The 13,478-nt window shown below is 31.4% G+C and overlaps 4 protein-coding genes across 12 annotated transcripts; 2 read left to right on the top strand and 2 right to left on the bottom strand.

The window, feature by feature from the left end:
* Positions 1–277: 277 nt before the first annotated feature.
* LOC115238066 (snurportin-1) lies at positions 278–2,622 on the top strand. Its single transcript, XM_029811585.1, has 6 exons — positions 278–454; positions 759–933; positions 1,199–1,445; positions 1,537–1,725; positions 1,832–2,215; positions 2,297–2,622. The coding sequence occupies exons 2-6, from the start codon at positions 770–772 to the stop codon at positions 2,318–2,320; spliced, it is 1,008 nt and encodes a 335-aa protein (XP_029667445.1). The 5' UTR covers positions 278–454; positions 759–769; the 3' UTR covers positions 2,321–2,622.
* LOC115238069 (centromere protein L-like) lies at positions 2,426–4,357 on the bottom strand. The gene is made up of 5 exons (XM_029811588.1): positions 4,013–4,357; positions 3,557–3,765; positions 3,096–3,475; positions 2,827–2,995; positions 2,426–2,689 (listed from the first exon to the last, which is right to left on the bottom strand). The coding sequence occupies exons 1-5, from the start codon at positions 4,146–4,148 to the stop codon at positions 2,594–2,596; spliced, it is 990 nt and encodes a 329-aa protein (XP_029667448.1). The 5' UTR covers positions 4,149–4,357; the 3' UTR covers positions 2,426–2,593.
* Positions 4,358–4,704: 347 nt separating this feature from the next.
* Positions 4,705–9,122, top strand: LOC115238070 (afadin- and alpha-actinin-binding protein-like). Of its 8 annotated transcripts, none has more exons than XM_029811592.1 (6): positions 4,705–4,813; positions 5,157–5,312; positions 5,390–5,584; positions 5,739–5,870; positions 8,328–8,439; positions 8,687–9,120. In XM_029811592.1, the coding sequence occupies exons 2-6, from the start codon at positions 5,175–5,177 to the stop codon at positions 8,908–8,910; spliced, it is 801 nt and encodes a 266-aa protein (XP_029667452.1). In that variant the 5' UTR covers positions 4,705–4,813; positions 5,157–5,174; the 3' UTR covers positions 8,911–9,120. The 8 variants fall into 8 exon arrangements, with proteins under 8 accessions (XP_029667452.1, XP_029667453.1, XP_029667455.1 ...); XM_029811593.1 differs by having other exon boundaries at positions 4,721–4,808; positions 5,155–5,312; XM_029811595.1 differs by having other exon boundaries at positions 4,723–4,818.
* Positions 9,123–9,146: 24 nt separating this feature from the next.
* LOC115238067 lies at positions 9,147–13,416 on the bottom strand. 2 transcript variants are annotated; one of them, XM_029811587.1, is made up of 3 exons: positions 11,556–13,416; positions 10,875–11,059; positions 9,147–10,373 (listed from the first exon to the last, which is right to left on the bottom strand). In XM_029811587.1, exons 2-3 carry the CDS (start codon positions 11,001–11,003, stop codon positions 9,510–9,512), a joined length of 993 nt encoding a protein of 330 aa, XP_029667447.1. In that variant the 5' UTR covers positions 11,004–11,059; positions 11,556–13,416; the 3' UTR covers positions 9,147–9,509. The 2 variants fall into 2 exon arrangements, with proteins under 2 accessions (XP_029667447.1, XP_029667446.1); XM_029811586.1 differs by having other exon boundaries at positions 11,551–13,415.
* Positions 13,417–13,478: the final 62 nt, after the last annotated feature.

Here is a 13,478-nt window from a genome sequence, read left to right as displayed (position 1 = left end):
AAACTTCGATAATAACTTATTATCGCTGTTCATAATATATACTAGAATGGCAAAACATCACGCACAGCTAATAAAACATTAATAAATCTATAATATTTCTCCGCAATTTTGATCCATAATACCACAATTATGGATCTAGTATACGCATGTACCAACCGGTTGTTTTACCGTAGCACCGAAAAGTGAATCTGGCCATGTAGTTCCGCCGCCTCTAAAATGGATCTAGCTGACGCTACTGTACCAGCTAGAAAAAGTGTCTTATGAAAAACGGCGGTGACTCCTCTCAGGATTCTTTCTGGTATAGTCCATTCACAGTGTATTGAATGAAATGCAAACAAATATATAAAAAAGAAATATTCCATGATAAACGGTGATATAATATGTAATTTGAAAATAAGGATTTTGCAGAAGAATAGATATTAAATATATATATTGTTTTTTTTAACTATATGATGTAAGTTATTGACGAATAATGGGGTCGACTGAAAAATGCAATTACATTTTTTTAGATATTTTCACTTATAATTAATTTCTAATACAATATTAAGTTTATCATAAAATAATGTTGTAATTTTAAATCATCATAATTCTATATTTACTTAATATTTTATTTCTATTATTCAATAAATTTTCTGGGATAAAACATGTTAAAATGGCTTTTCTGCAAATATATAAATACAAATTTTGTTGTTATTACATTTTTTATTTGTGCTGTCAAAATAAGAAGTTATTCTCATTACATTTTATATATTTAACAGATTGTGAGAAAATGGCAACAGAGGTATTAAATAACAAGACTGATTGTGACACGAGAGAAACTGTACGTCGGGCATTTTATAAAAATCGGATCAAGAAAGATAATATCAAACTGGAACTTGACGAGAAATCACATCAGGAAGAAAGACGTAAACTGTTGTTAGAATATCAAAAGAAGTATGTATAATATATTGCATAGTTTATATAATTATCTTTTTGTTAAATTTTCATTAATATTTTTTGTATAGAAAGATATTAATATATTTATATATATAATATCATAAACATATCAAATTAAATTGAAATGTTCAATATTTTTTGTATTTTTAGCCATTTTGTATTTTTACCATTAACAATTTTTATAGTTAATTGCATACCATAATTGCACTTAAGCTTTCATTGGCTTCTACTTTTATTATATAATATGCGATGCTATTTATAGATACAGAAATGAAGCATTCAATATCGCACGTGGTATATTCCAAGAGATATATTTCTCTGAATTAAAAAATGAGGAGTCTATGGATGTGGAAGAATGTTCTTCACAGTCTAGATGCCCACAAAGATATAAAAAAAAGAATCGAATGATGTTATCAGAATGGATGATAGATGTACCACAAGATTTTTCTGAGAGCTGGTTTATGGTTCCGTGTCCTGTAGGAAAACGAACTAGACTAGTTTCAGGACGGGTATTGATCTTTATCTATTTGTATTTATTTAAGACAAATCTTTATATATATTTCAAATATGAAATAATATAATGATTCTAATTTAAATTAGGGCATAACAAAGGCGTATTCTCGAACAGGACTGCTATGTAATACCTTTCCTTCAGCACTTCCAGGTGGAAATTCTGATGCAGATATGCGTCATTCCGCTATTGTAGACTGCATATGGGTAAAGAATCAACAAGTCTATTATATATTGGACGTATTGTACTGGGGTATATTACCATTCACAAACTGTGAGGTAACATATATAGATATACATACTGTTTTGTACACATATATTTTAAAAATTTATCAATATATCAGTATATCAATTGTCTTATCAATAAAAAATAAATAAATTCTAGGCTGAATTCAGGTTATACTGGATCAATAATAAAATCCGTGAAACAAAAGACTTTGAAGAATCTGATGCTGATACAAATAAATATCCCATTTTATCTCTACAAAATATTAATTGTAATTCAGACTTAAGTTCTGCCTTGACACAACTTGATCTTGAATTAAATTGCATAGATGGGTTTTTATTTTATCATCGCAATGCACATTACAATTTTGGGTATACTCCACTTGTGACATGGTTAAAACCTTTTATGTTATCTGAAGTACTTGGAATATTTGCACCTTCACCACTTGACGAGAAACCAGATGACTATTTAAATTTTGAACATTATATGGAAAATATAAATGCTAAGAAGAGCAACAATAAAAAAAGAATTGTCAAGAATTTTGTAAGTTTTTATATTGTTATATAATGAATGTTGAATTTGATTATTTGCTTCTTTGTAATATATCTTTCTTTACGTTTACAGATGGAGATAGAATATGTCGCTTAAAATAGAATTATGATTATGATTAAGGAGGGACATAAATATAAGAATAATCTTAAATTTGATTTAATTTTTATAACCATTAAAAAATGTATAAATAATTTTTATATATATATAACCATTTTTTTATTCTAATAAAATAAAGTATGTGTTTAGACAAAATAAATTAATAACCATAGCAGTAACTATAAGCAAAATGTAAATAGGTAATGCAACAATCATAACTACTGCATCTGAATTATATATTATTTGTGTCACAGAACAATAAAATAAGAAAATTCATATATCAATATGCACTGTATGAAATATATCAAAAGCTTTTTCATTTAAATATGATAATACATTATTCATAATTTCTACATTCACTATTTTCATCTAAAAACAAACATAAAAAGGATAATTACAGATTATGTAAATATGTATCAAGTATAGCAAATATATTCCAAGAAAATAGAATAATTGTAATATGAAATGAGACAAAAAGAGATATATATATATACACACAAACTCACTTTATTCTCCATTATAGTTATTCCAGGCAGATTAATCCTATGCAGTGTACATAATCCTAATTTCAAACCTCCCACCATTAACATTTGCTTATGTAAGATTTCAAAAAATATTTCTATGTGTTCACGGTTAAGGAATATATTAATCTCATCGTTTTGGTTTGTCATAATGCTGCAAATTATTAATAATATATAAAATGAATGATATAGAATATGCACTACAAATAATTATAATGCTTTGATATAATCAAATATTAATACTGTATACATACGCTGATAATATCTTCCTTAGATCTGCAGTTTGAAATTTAACTGTAACAGTATCTGTAACTGGTAATTCTGGTACTGTATACACCATTTGAACTTCACCAGAAACTGAGGGCTCCTCTTTGTTAGTCATAATTATAATAGGAATGAGCCAACTTAAATCATGCTCTTTGGCTGGTAGTGCAATTATCAAGCAGTCAAACATACGTATAATTGTAGCATGTACAGCATCTATACAAGTACTAGTACCACGGCATAACAGAAGAGGTAATCGTATGAGATTCTCTATATTTGGTTCATCCTGTGTTATTCTCCAGGATAATAATATCCCTTGATAAAGAGATTTTTCTTTCTCTGTATCATTAATTTTGGCTAGAACTTCAATCTAAAAAATAAATTTCAAATAATCTGTCAAATGTTATTATTCCTCAAATAGAATATATATATTTGATCTTTCTCTATTAACCTTGATCGCTGGATAATTTTCATGATTTGGCTTAGGCACCATATCTTCCATAATAGAAAATCTTGCATCGTAAGATACATCTTCATGTGATAAAGTGTTTGCAATTTCTTCTCTTAGTCTTTTTGAATACAGTTTGAAATGAATATCATCTTGTTGAAGACCAAATAAAGCAGATACAGCATAAATATTCCATGTTTGTCCTACTAAATCTGTAAAGTTTATTTATTTATAACATTTGAAACAATATAAAAATTGTAGTATTCAAATATGTAAATAAATTTTATAAATATATCAAGCACAGAAGATTGTTGATTGAAACATTAAAATGAGATATTTTAAAAATTAATTGTCAAAAAGAAGAGAAATTTTTGTGACATTAAATCGCAATTTTATTAGCTATATATATAATTCTAAATCTCTTTTTTTTTCAAATATAAAATATAGAGTATTATATACTTTCCAGTCCTGAAATATCGATCTCTTCGTCATCTGGTCTGGTACTTAAATTAAATCGTTGTCGTTCTCGCATTTGCGGCGTCCGCGGTGTATACATTATGCCGCTAGGCCTAGTATTTTCTACGGCGGGATTCATTTTATGGAAAAATGGAAAATCATCAACCAACGAAATTAAATGTACAAAAACTTCAAAGAACGCGTAACTGTGAGCTATTTTTCATGCTAATCTCGAGTTGTTATCACGTGCAAAAAGATTTCAAAACGGTTATAAATAGTTATAAACTTCACGAGCGCGCCAATACTCATGGCATGGATTATTTTAATATGTGATCGGCTACAAGAGTTCACAATATGGCCCATGGATAATCTGCCTGTTCTTTGTAACTGAACTGACTGCACTAGTCAGAGTTTATCTTTCTCCTTTAAATGTGGAGAGAAAAAGATAAACTCTGAACTGGTGTCATTAGTGTAACCAGTTCAGCTATAAAGAACAAGCCTAATTATGTATAAGAAATAATTAGACAGAGAAGAATGAGAGCGACTTTTTTTTCGTAAGTCATTTAAATGCCCGGCCAAAGTTGCCCGGTCCATTCCTTGAAGGAATGACTATGATTGGCCAGTATACTTAGTACGTATGAAAATATATCAATGTAAACCAAGCCAGAAAGAAGCCTGATTGGCCTGATATTTTCTCTAGGATTTTAATGACCTTCAAAAATGCTAATGTAGGCAGTGTAGGCACTGCATGTAGATTGTCTTCAGGTTTTTTCATTGTATATTTTGGGCAGAACTAACAATAAGGCAAGGTTGCTGTAAACAAGATAAATAATATTTTTTGACAAATGTATTACAGTATTCGAAATAAAGATCCTATCATAATAGAAGGAAAAAGGACAAAGTATATAGTGTCAAGATTGTGTTGCACATCACTAAATTATATTTGGATTATGCAATTTACTTTTTATTTAAAATTTATTTTTTTCATAATTTGAAAAATATGGATATAGATATAATATACATGCAAAGTCCAATTTTTACAGATAAAAGATTTTATAAATGATTTAAAGAAGATGAAGATATGAATTGATGTATTATATCAATCTTAACAGAATGTTTAATAAAGATTACACTTTTATTTTAACAGACTCACACATTGATAAATATGAGTACAATCTTCAATGGCACTTGCCCGAAAAGGGATCTAAGAAGTATTTTTGCCAAACAAAACAATTTTAATAGTGAAGAGACTGTATTCTGTACAGAGGATAATTTAGAGCAGTCTTTGTATATAATAAATGAAGTAATAAAGCATGGTTGGCAATTTTATTAAAATGTATATAAGTATATGTGAATGTTAATCAGTATTTAACTTTATAGGAATTTGAATCATTTGGTATCTCATTATTAGCCAAACAGAATGATCTGCAAGCTTCAGAATCATTCAATAAGTTATTAATAAAAATGATAAATGCTACTTGGAGGTTGATACATAAATATAGATCTCTAATGCGATTACATGACAACTTGACCGAATCGAATCATAGGACTGTTAATGATAACATTAATCTTAAGGTGAGTTTGCTTTATGCTTTTAAAACATAAATATGTAGTAAAAAAAAAACATTGTATTATTTCATGCTGCATAGAAAAATGATTGGTAAGCATATGAAAATAATGTACTCTGCTTAAAAAGTTCTAACATCTAATTATAAATGTATTAAAACAGAATCATGTCAAGCGGTTGAAGGAAGATGTGCAAAAAAAGGAGCAAGAGTTGTGCGAAGCACAGGAGAGAGAAAGAAGACTTAAGGTTCAATGCGGGAGTATGTCGCGTGATTTAAAGCATGAAAAAGAGGAGGTATATAGTGGAAGTCCAGGAGTATATATAGTGGAAGATGGCATAAGCCCAGACTTTAGAATACAAACTGATAATATAGAAAATCTTGCATCGTAAGATACATCTTCATGTGATAAAGTGTTTGCAATTTCTTCTCTTAGTCTTTTTGAATACAGTTTGAAATGAATATCATCTTGTTGAAGACCAAATAAAGCAGATACAGCATAAATATTCCATGTTTGTCCTACTAAATCTGTAAAGTTTATTTATTTATAACATTTGAAACAATATAAAAATTGTAGTATTCAAATATGTAAATAAATTTTATAAATATATCAAGCACAGAAGATTGTTGATTGAAACATTAAAATGAGATATTTTAAAAATTAATTGTCAAAAAGAAGAGAAATTTTTGTGACATTAAATCGCAATTTTATTAGCTATATATATAATTCTAAATCTCTTTTTTTTTTCAAATATAAAATATAGAGTATTATATACTTTCCAGTCCTGAAATATCGATCTCTTCGTCATCTGGTCTGGTACTTAAATTAAATCGTTGTCGTTCTCGCATTTGCGGCGTCCGCGGTGTATACATTATGCCGCTAGGCCTAGTATTTTCTACGGCGGGATTCATTTTATGGAAAAATGGAAAATCATCAACCAACGAAATTAAATGTACAAAAACTTCAAAGAACGCGTAACTGTGAGCTATTTTTCATGCTAATCTCGAGTTGTTATCACGTGCAAAAAGATTTCAAAACGGTTATAAATAGTTATAAACTTCACGAGCGCGCCAATACTCATGGCATGGATTATTTTAATATGTGATCGGCTACAAGAGTTCACAATATGGCCCATGGATAATCTGCCTGTTCTTTGTAACTGAACTGACTGCACTAGTCAGAGTTTATCTTTCTCCTTTAAATGTGGAGAGAAAAAGATAAACTCTGAACTGGTGTCATTAGTGTAACCAGTTCAGCTATAAAGAACAAGCCTAATTATGTATAAGAAATAATTAGACAGAGAAGAATGAGAGCGACTTTTTTTTCGTAAGTCATTTAAATGCCCGGCCAAAGTTGCCCGGTCCATTCCTTGAAGGAATGACTATGATTGGCCAGTATACTTAGTACGTATGAAAATATATCAATGTAAACCAAGCCAGAAAGAAGCCTGATTGGCCTGATATTTTCTCTAGGATTTTAATGACCTTCAAAAATGCTAATGTAGGCAGTGTAGGCACTGTATGTAGATTGTCTTCAGGTTTTTTCATTGTATATTTTGGGCAGAACTAACAATAAGGCAAGGTTGCTGTAAACAAGATAAATAATATTTTTTGACAAATGTATTACAGTATTCGAAATAAAGATCCTATCATAATAGAAGGAAAAAGGACAAAGTATATAGTGTCAAGATTGTGTTGCACATCACTAAATTATATTTGGATTATGCAATTTACTTTTTATTTAAAATTTATTTTTTTCATAATTTGAAAAATATGGATATAGATATAATATACATGCAAAGTCCAATTTTTACAGATAAAAGATTTTATAAATGATTTAAAGAAGATGAAGATATGAATTGATGTATTATATCAATCTTAACAGAATGTTTAATAAAGATTACACTTTTATTTTAACAGACTCACACATTGATAAATATGAGTACAATCTTCAATGGCACTTGCCCGAAAAGGGATCTAAGAAGTATTTTTGCCAAACAAAACAATTTTAATAGTGAAGAGACTGTATTCTGTACAGAGGATAATTTAGAGCAGTCTTTGTATATAATAAATGAAGTAATAAAGCATGGTTGGCAATTTTATTAAAATGTATATAAGTATATGTGAATGTTAATCAGTATTTAACTTTATAGGAATTTGAATCATTTGGTATCTCATTATTAGCCAAACAGAATGATCTGCAAGCTTCAGAATCATTCAATAAGTTATTAATAAAAATGATAAATGCTACTTGGAGGTTGATACATAAATGTAGATCTCTAATGCGATTACATGACAACTTGACCGAATCGAATCATAGGACTGTTAATGATAACATTAATCTTAAGGTGAGTTTGCTTTATGCTTTTAAAACATAAATATGTAGTAAAAAAAAAACATTGTATTATTTCATGCTGCATAGAAAAATGATTGGTAAGCATATGAAAATAATGTACTCTGCTTAAAAAGTTCTAACATCTAATTATAAATGTATTAAAACAGAATCATGTCAAGCGGTTGAAGGAAGATGTGCAAAAAAAGGAGCAAGAGTTGTGCGAAGCACAGGAGAGAGAAAGAAGACTTAAGGTTCAATGCGGGAGTATGTCGCGTGATTTAAAGCATGAAAAAGAGGAGGTATATAGTGGAAGTCCAGGAGTATATATAGTGGAAGATGGCATAAGCCCAGACTTTAGAATACAAACTGATAATTTAAATAATTTACAAGCATTGTAATTAAACGTTTGATTTTATAGATACGAAAACTAAAAAAACAAACTCAATCGAAAGATATTCAACATGATCATGAAATGAGAAGGATTATGCGGAACAACGAGAAACTCCAGGAGCAGTTACACAAGTCTGTTGGTTAGTAAACACTTTATGTTTTTATACTAGTGTCTTATTGTTGAATATTTAGCCCTCTCTTTGATTTTTATTTTACTTACTTTTAATAGAATATATTAATATACATTTTTTTTTTCTATATAACTATATTACTCTATGAGTGTTATACACAAAAGCACATTTGATGATAACATGAAGGTGGCCATAAATATATGTTAGAAGATTCGAGAAAATGTGCAAATGAGTTGTGGTTTTTTCGTTTACACAGGAACCTTTGTGCCAAAAGACAAAGTTCTACAAATGATGCAAACGAATCATGAGAAGGAATTGACTTCATATAAGCAAACTATTTGTCGCTTGGAAGAAAACAATAGACAAATGCTAGAAGAGATCAATAATTTAAAACAAGCTCTCGAGTTACATCAAAGTGCCATCGATTTACAGGTTGAAGCATGTGGCTGGAACACGGATTTGAACATCCAACGTAACTAACATTGTAATTTATTTGTAACTTATATACAGGAAAGCACGCACAATTGTTTGAAATATGTCTGTGCATTAGTGTAGAAATAGAATTTCATACTAATATTGTTTGTTGTAAAAAAAAGAGCTTTATATGCTTTACGCGAAAAATTGTATTAGATATTTTGTTTAAAAGATTTTCTCGCTCGATATTTTATATATAAAAGTGCTATATGATTTCCTAATGTATGTTCTTGATTTTTTAGAATATTCTCATTTTATTTACTTGTTTTTATTTGTATGGGAAAAGGTCCAATCAATCTCTTTAGAGGCATATATAGCAATGGGGTGAGAGTCTCTAAGTTGGATCCTGGGATCTGCCTGATTACTAGTTTTCCCATTTAAAAACTAAAATAAACTGGTATTTAATGCAGGAAGGGCTACTTGATCGAGAATTCGAGTAAAACGGATTTTTTTCTGTAAATCATTAGAAAGTCGAATAATTACATTGCAATAGTGCAATCCATACGAAACAATTCGAAACCTAGAGGAATTTAGATACTCCTTTCGGAATCATTTTGTACGAGACATATCGATCCGATTTTCTTTTTGCAAATTATAAAATATAATTATTGGAAGCCTCTCGATAGCAACGACATTAACGAGCAGCCGAGAATGAACGTTGGAACGATCGGATGACATGGAGTTTGCCCGTTGCTCTTCGGGCATTTGCAATTGCCCGCCTTGCAGACCGTGTTATTACGATTCGTGAAGAATTCCGGTTTCTGATTGTTGTCCCTTGGATAGGCAATCTCGTTCGGCAGCCGATTGTCAGTGCTATTGATATACTTGGACGCGAGTCTCAGGGTACTCTTGCCGACCGCACAAATGCCGTTTATTGTGATAGCTTTTTTCGCTACTAGATTCATGCTTACGTTTGTGAAAACGCTGTTCTTCACGATCGCCATATTGTCGCTCTGGATGGACACCAGACCCGGTTTCTGCAGCTCGAACTTGGAACCGATAATCTCGATGAACAAGAAGCTGACGAAGTTTAAGGATGTCGCGACATTTCGTAACTCGCTATTGACAATACTCAACGTCGTGCCCTTTTCGGAGACATTCAGCTTGTCGACGCGCTCGATTGTGACGTTCGTCACGATGAAGTGCGATACATTGATGAAGCTGAAATCTTCCTCAAAGTTCTCGATGATTGCATCCGTGATCTCGAACGTTTCGATCGCTATGAGATTTACGAACGTATGGCTCGCAATCATCGGTATCCGACCAATGTTCGATAGTTTCAGCAGTTTCATCCGGTTTGATGTGATGAAGACATCGAAGTCCAGACGTCCGCTGATATTCTGGATTATCATCTCCTCGAGGTCTCTCGCCTCCGGTAGACTCGAGTAATGAAGATTCGCTGAAACGCAACCCGTGACAGACATGCTGGTAACATTTCTGTAATTATATTCCTCTGGTAGCAGAAATTCCTGAAAAAAAAATCGAGAATTCGATTATTCTATGTCCACTCCCATCGTTAAAATCGTCTCAAACAGTTCGAAAAATACCAAATATTGAAAAAAAAAACAATCAATCGACTAAATTAATTCAAAAATACATTCGACAGAATTTGGCGATCTGTTTTATTAAAGATCAATCTGTACAGAGAAAAATACATATTAGTGCGTTTTCGAACGGAATAGATGGATTGTTGTTGTCCTTTTTTATAGATCTTTCACAAAAATATTTTCGTAATTTGTTTAGAAATATCTCAAATTTCTCCAGAAGCTATATTTCAAACTATACGATTTATTATGAATGCAGATTATAAAAAAACGCAATCAATATATTATAAATTGATTTGAAAGAAGCAAGAAAATATAATTTTAGACTTTTCGATATGAATGCAGAAGAATATAATTTATGTTTGTCATAGCATTTTCAGCGCATTTGTGGTGCGATTTTGCGCGAGGGTGCGATTAAATCGGTACCTCGTTTCCGATGCAGCTACACGTAATCCACTTTTCATTGTGAACCTGGCATTGTTTGCTGATATTATTCGCAGCTGCAGCGGACAATATCGCCGCGATGAGTATTGCGGTGAGCTGAATCGCTTCCATATTCACTGTATATTACTTGCACATATAAGATCTCACCGTCGCCGACTATGTTTGCACTGCAATTAAAATGGAAAATGCTTCATATACATCGCTCTCCGATTGACAAGGGAGTACGCGCCATGTATTTTGGGTAAGCCCCGTGAATAGGATAGATTTTCCTTCGAATAAGCAATAAACTAATCAGGCTCGTGGACATATGTTTCAAACAAATTCCAAATTCCGAAATATTTTACAGTCAATATGAAATCGAGAAGCACAGGGTTGTCCTTTTCCCTTTTTTTTTTAATCTGAAGTAGTCACGAATCTTTCTTTTACAGCATTTTTTTGAAAAATTTGACTTGTGACAATTTCGAGGATTGCTTTATTGGATCTGAATAATGTTAAGTCAAATAATGTTTTTAAATTGATACTTTCTTTTAAGAGGAGTAAAATATATACTGAGTTTGCGGGAAAAAATAAAAATTTTAAGGCGAATTTTCGTAAATCATCACAAAAGTTTCATTATATACGTCTTTAAAACAATCAAGACAAAAAAAAACGCTCTCACCATACTTTAGAATTTTTTGCGGTTTCTCACGATGCGAAGGTAAACTTTTCGTCGACTTCTCTCTTCGCTTAAGACTTTTGTTAAAAAGACCTTGTTTTTCGTTAAATTCCTATCGTAGAAACTCGGCACTATCCGGACAAATTTAGGATCAGCTCTCGTCGGCGGATCTCTTGCGCTTCGGGAAGCGAACAAAATATAGCGAATCTCTCGAACACCCGATGCTCTCGTCGATGCTGAAAATCGAGATACGAGGTAGTACGAAAGCGAGCAATATCTATTTCGAAGGGTCGCACACCATTCGACCATTCGACGGATGGATCCACGGTTGAGCGCGTGATTAAGATGGACAGCTCTTTCGCGCCGCTCTTTTATGGTGACTGACATGCGTGTAGCGCAACGTGCTGTGTAGTAAATATATTCCGGTAGATCATATATGGTGGATTCGGTGCCTGTGTTCGCTACATTATACTCTTTGACAATACCAGCGCGCATTTACAATGTGCTGGGAACGCGCCGGAAAAACGCGGTCAAGCTGGCAAAGACTATCGGAGAATTCCGTGTATGATAAGCTGTGCGATGTATTCACTGCTGTGTGATGATAATATTATTTTTATATCAATGTTACTGCAATGATCTTCGTATCCTCAACATTTCATAATTTGCGACTATAATTTTAATATTTTCGAGCGATATATATTCTGACAAATTTTTGAAATCAATTTTTCTTTAACCAAAATATACGATTCAGCTTAGCAATAGGAAGTCAAAGAATTCCGCAAAAAAAAAAGATAGATGATAAATATTATATTTTTCAATTTTAATTGCGACTACAGATCTTACTTGAATAGAATTTAGAATTTAATTCTAAAGATGTATATATATAATATGATGACATCTATTGATATTTTCGTTGAAGAAAAATATATACTCTAGATATTAGCAGAGGGTGTCTTTCGGGATGACGTGTGGAAGCTACTGATTGATAATCGGCAGGTTTCGAGGATTCGATCCCGATCTTTATCTCACGTATACTTTAATGAGAAAAGTTTAAAACCGGTACAGCCGGTCTCGGTTAAGCCGCAGGAAGTGGAGAAGCTTTGCTTGCAGTTCTCTAGATCTGAGAGTCCCGCCTTCTCGTCGATAATCGAGTCATTATTTTTGATACTGACACTGCAGCAGATGCTGAAGATAGCATGATCGCTGTACTAGTTGTTATATTTCTCAATAATATCGTCGAGATTTTTTTATGTTAAATCATCAATGTCGCAAGCAGACAATCCCTTCGATAATCCCTCGCCGCGCAACATCGGGGCGTTTCAATTATTAATCGACGTGATTCAAGAAAAATCATCCGAGTCAAAATTCTGTTCCTATTTTCAATCTTATTTTTCTCATGTTTATAAATTATAGAGAATTCTGATAGATTTAATTTATATGAGACATCTAATTTTTATCTCAAATAAATACAGTAAAGAAACAGTTTTCCACATATAGAGATTTAAAAGAGAAATTTTAATTTATTTCTACTATACTTCTCGCCGTAATGTAAATAATCGTACACTTCAAAATAGGAATAATACTGTGGCTAATTAAATTACAAATTAGTTAGTTTGTACTAATTTAGGATTCCTTGTACTAATGTGAATCATTATACATGCATAATGTAGATGTGAGAAAAAAGAAACCGTCTGGTGGAAGCTCGAGATATGATTGTGCAACCGTTGTCTCCACAAACTTAATAATTTATTATCTTGAGATATTGAGATTGATAACTATACTAATCTACATTAGATAAGAGAGGCAGTGTATTGATTATTAGATACTGAAACGCGTTGATGATTTTTTTTTATATATTATATATAGTTAGTAAAATTATTTAATAAGGATTAAATTAGATTAAATTAGATTTTTTAGAAGGATGAGATTAT

This window comes from Formica exsecta, unplaced genomic scaffold (assembly GCF_003651465.1).
Source record: "Formica exsecta isolate Colony F162 unplaced genomic scaffold, ASM365146v1 scaffold32, whole genome shotgun sequence".
Classification (NCBI taxonomy): Eukaryota; Metazoa; Arthropoda; class Insecta; order Hymenoptera; family Formicidae; genus Formica; species Formica exsecta.
The sequence above is the reverse complement of the archived record's forward strand: the minus strand, read 5'-3'. Positions and strand labels throughout refer to the sequence as shown.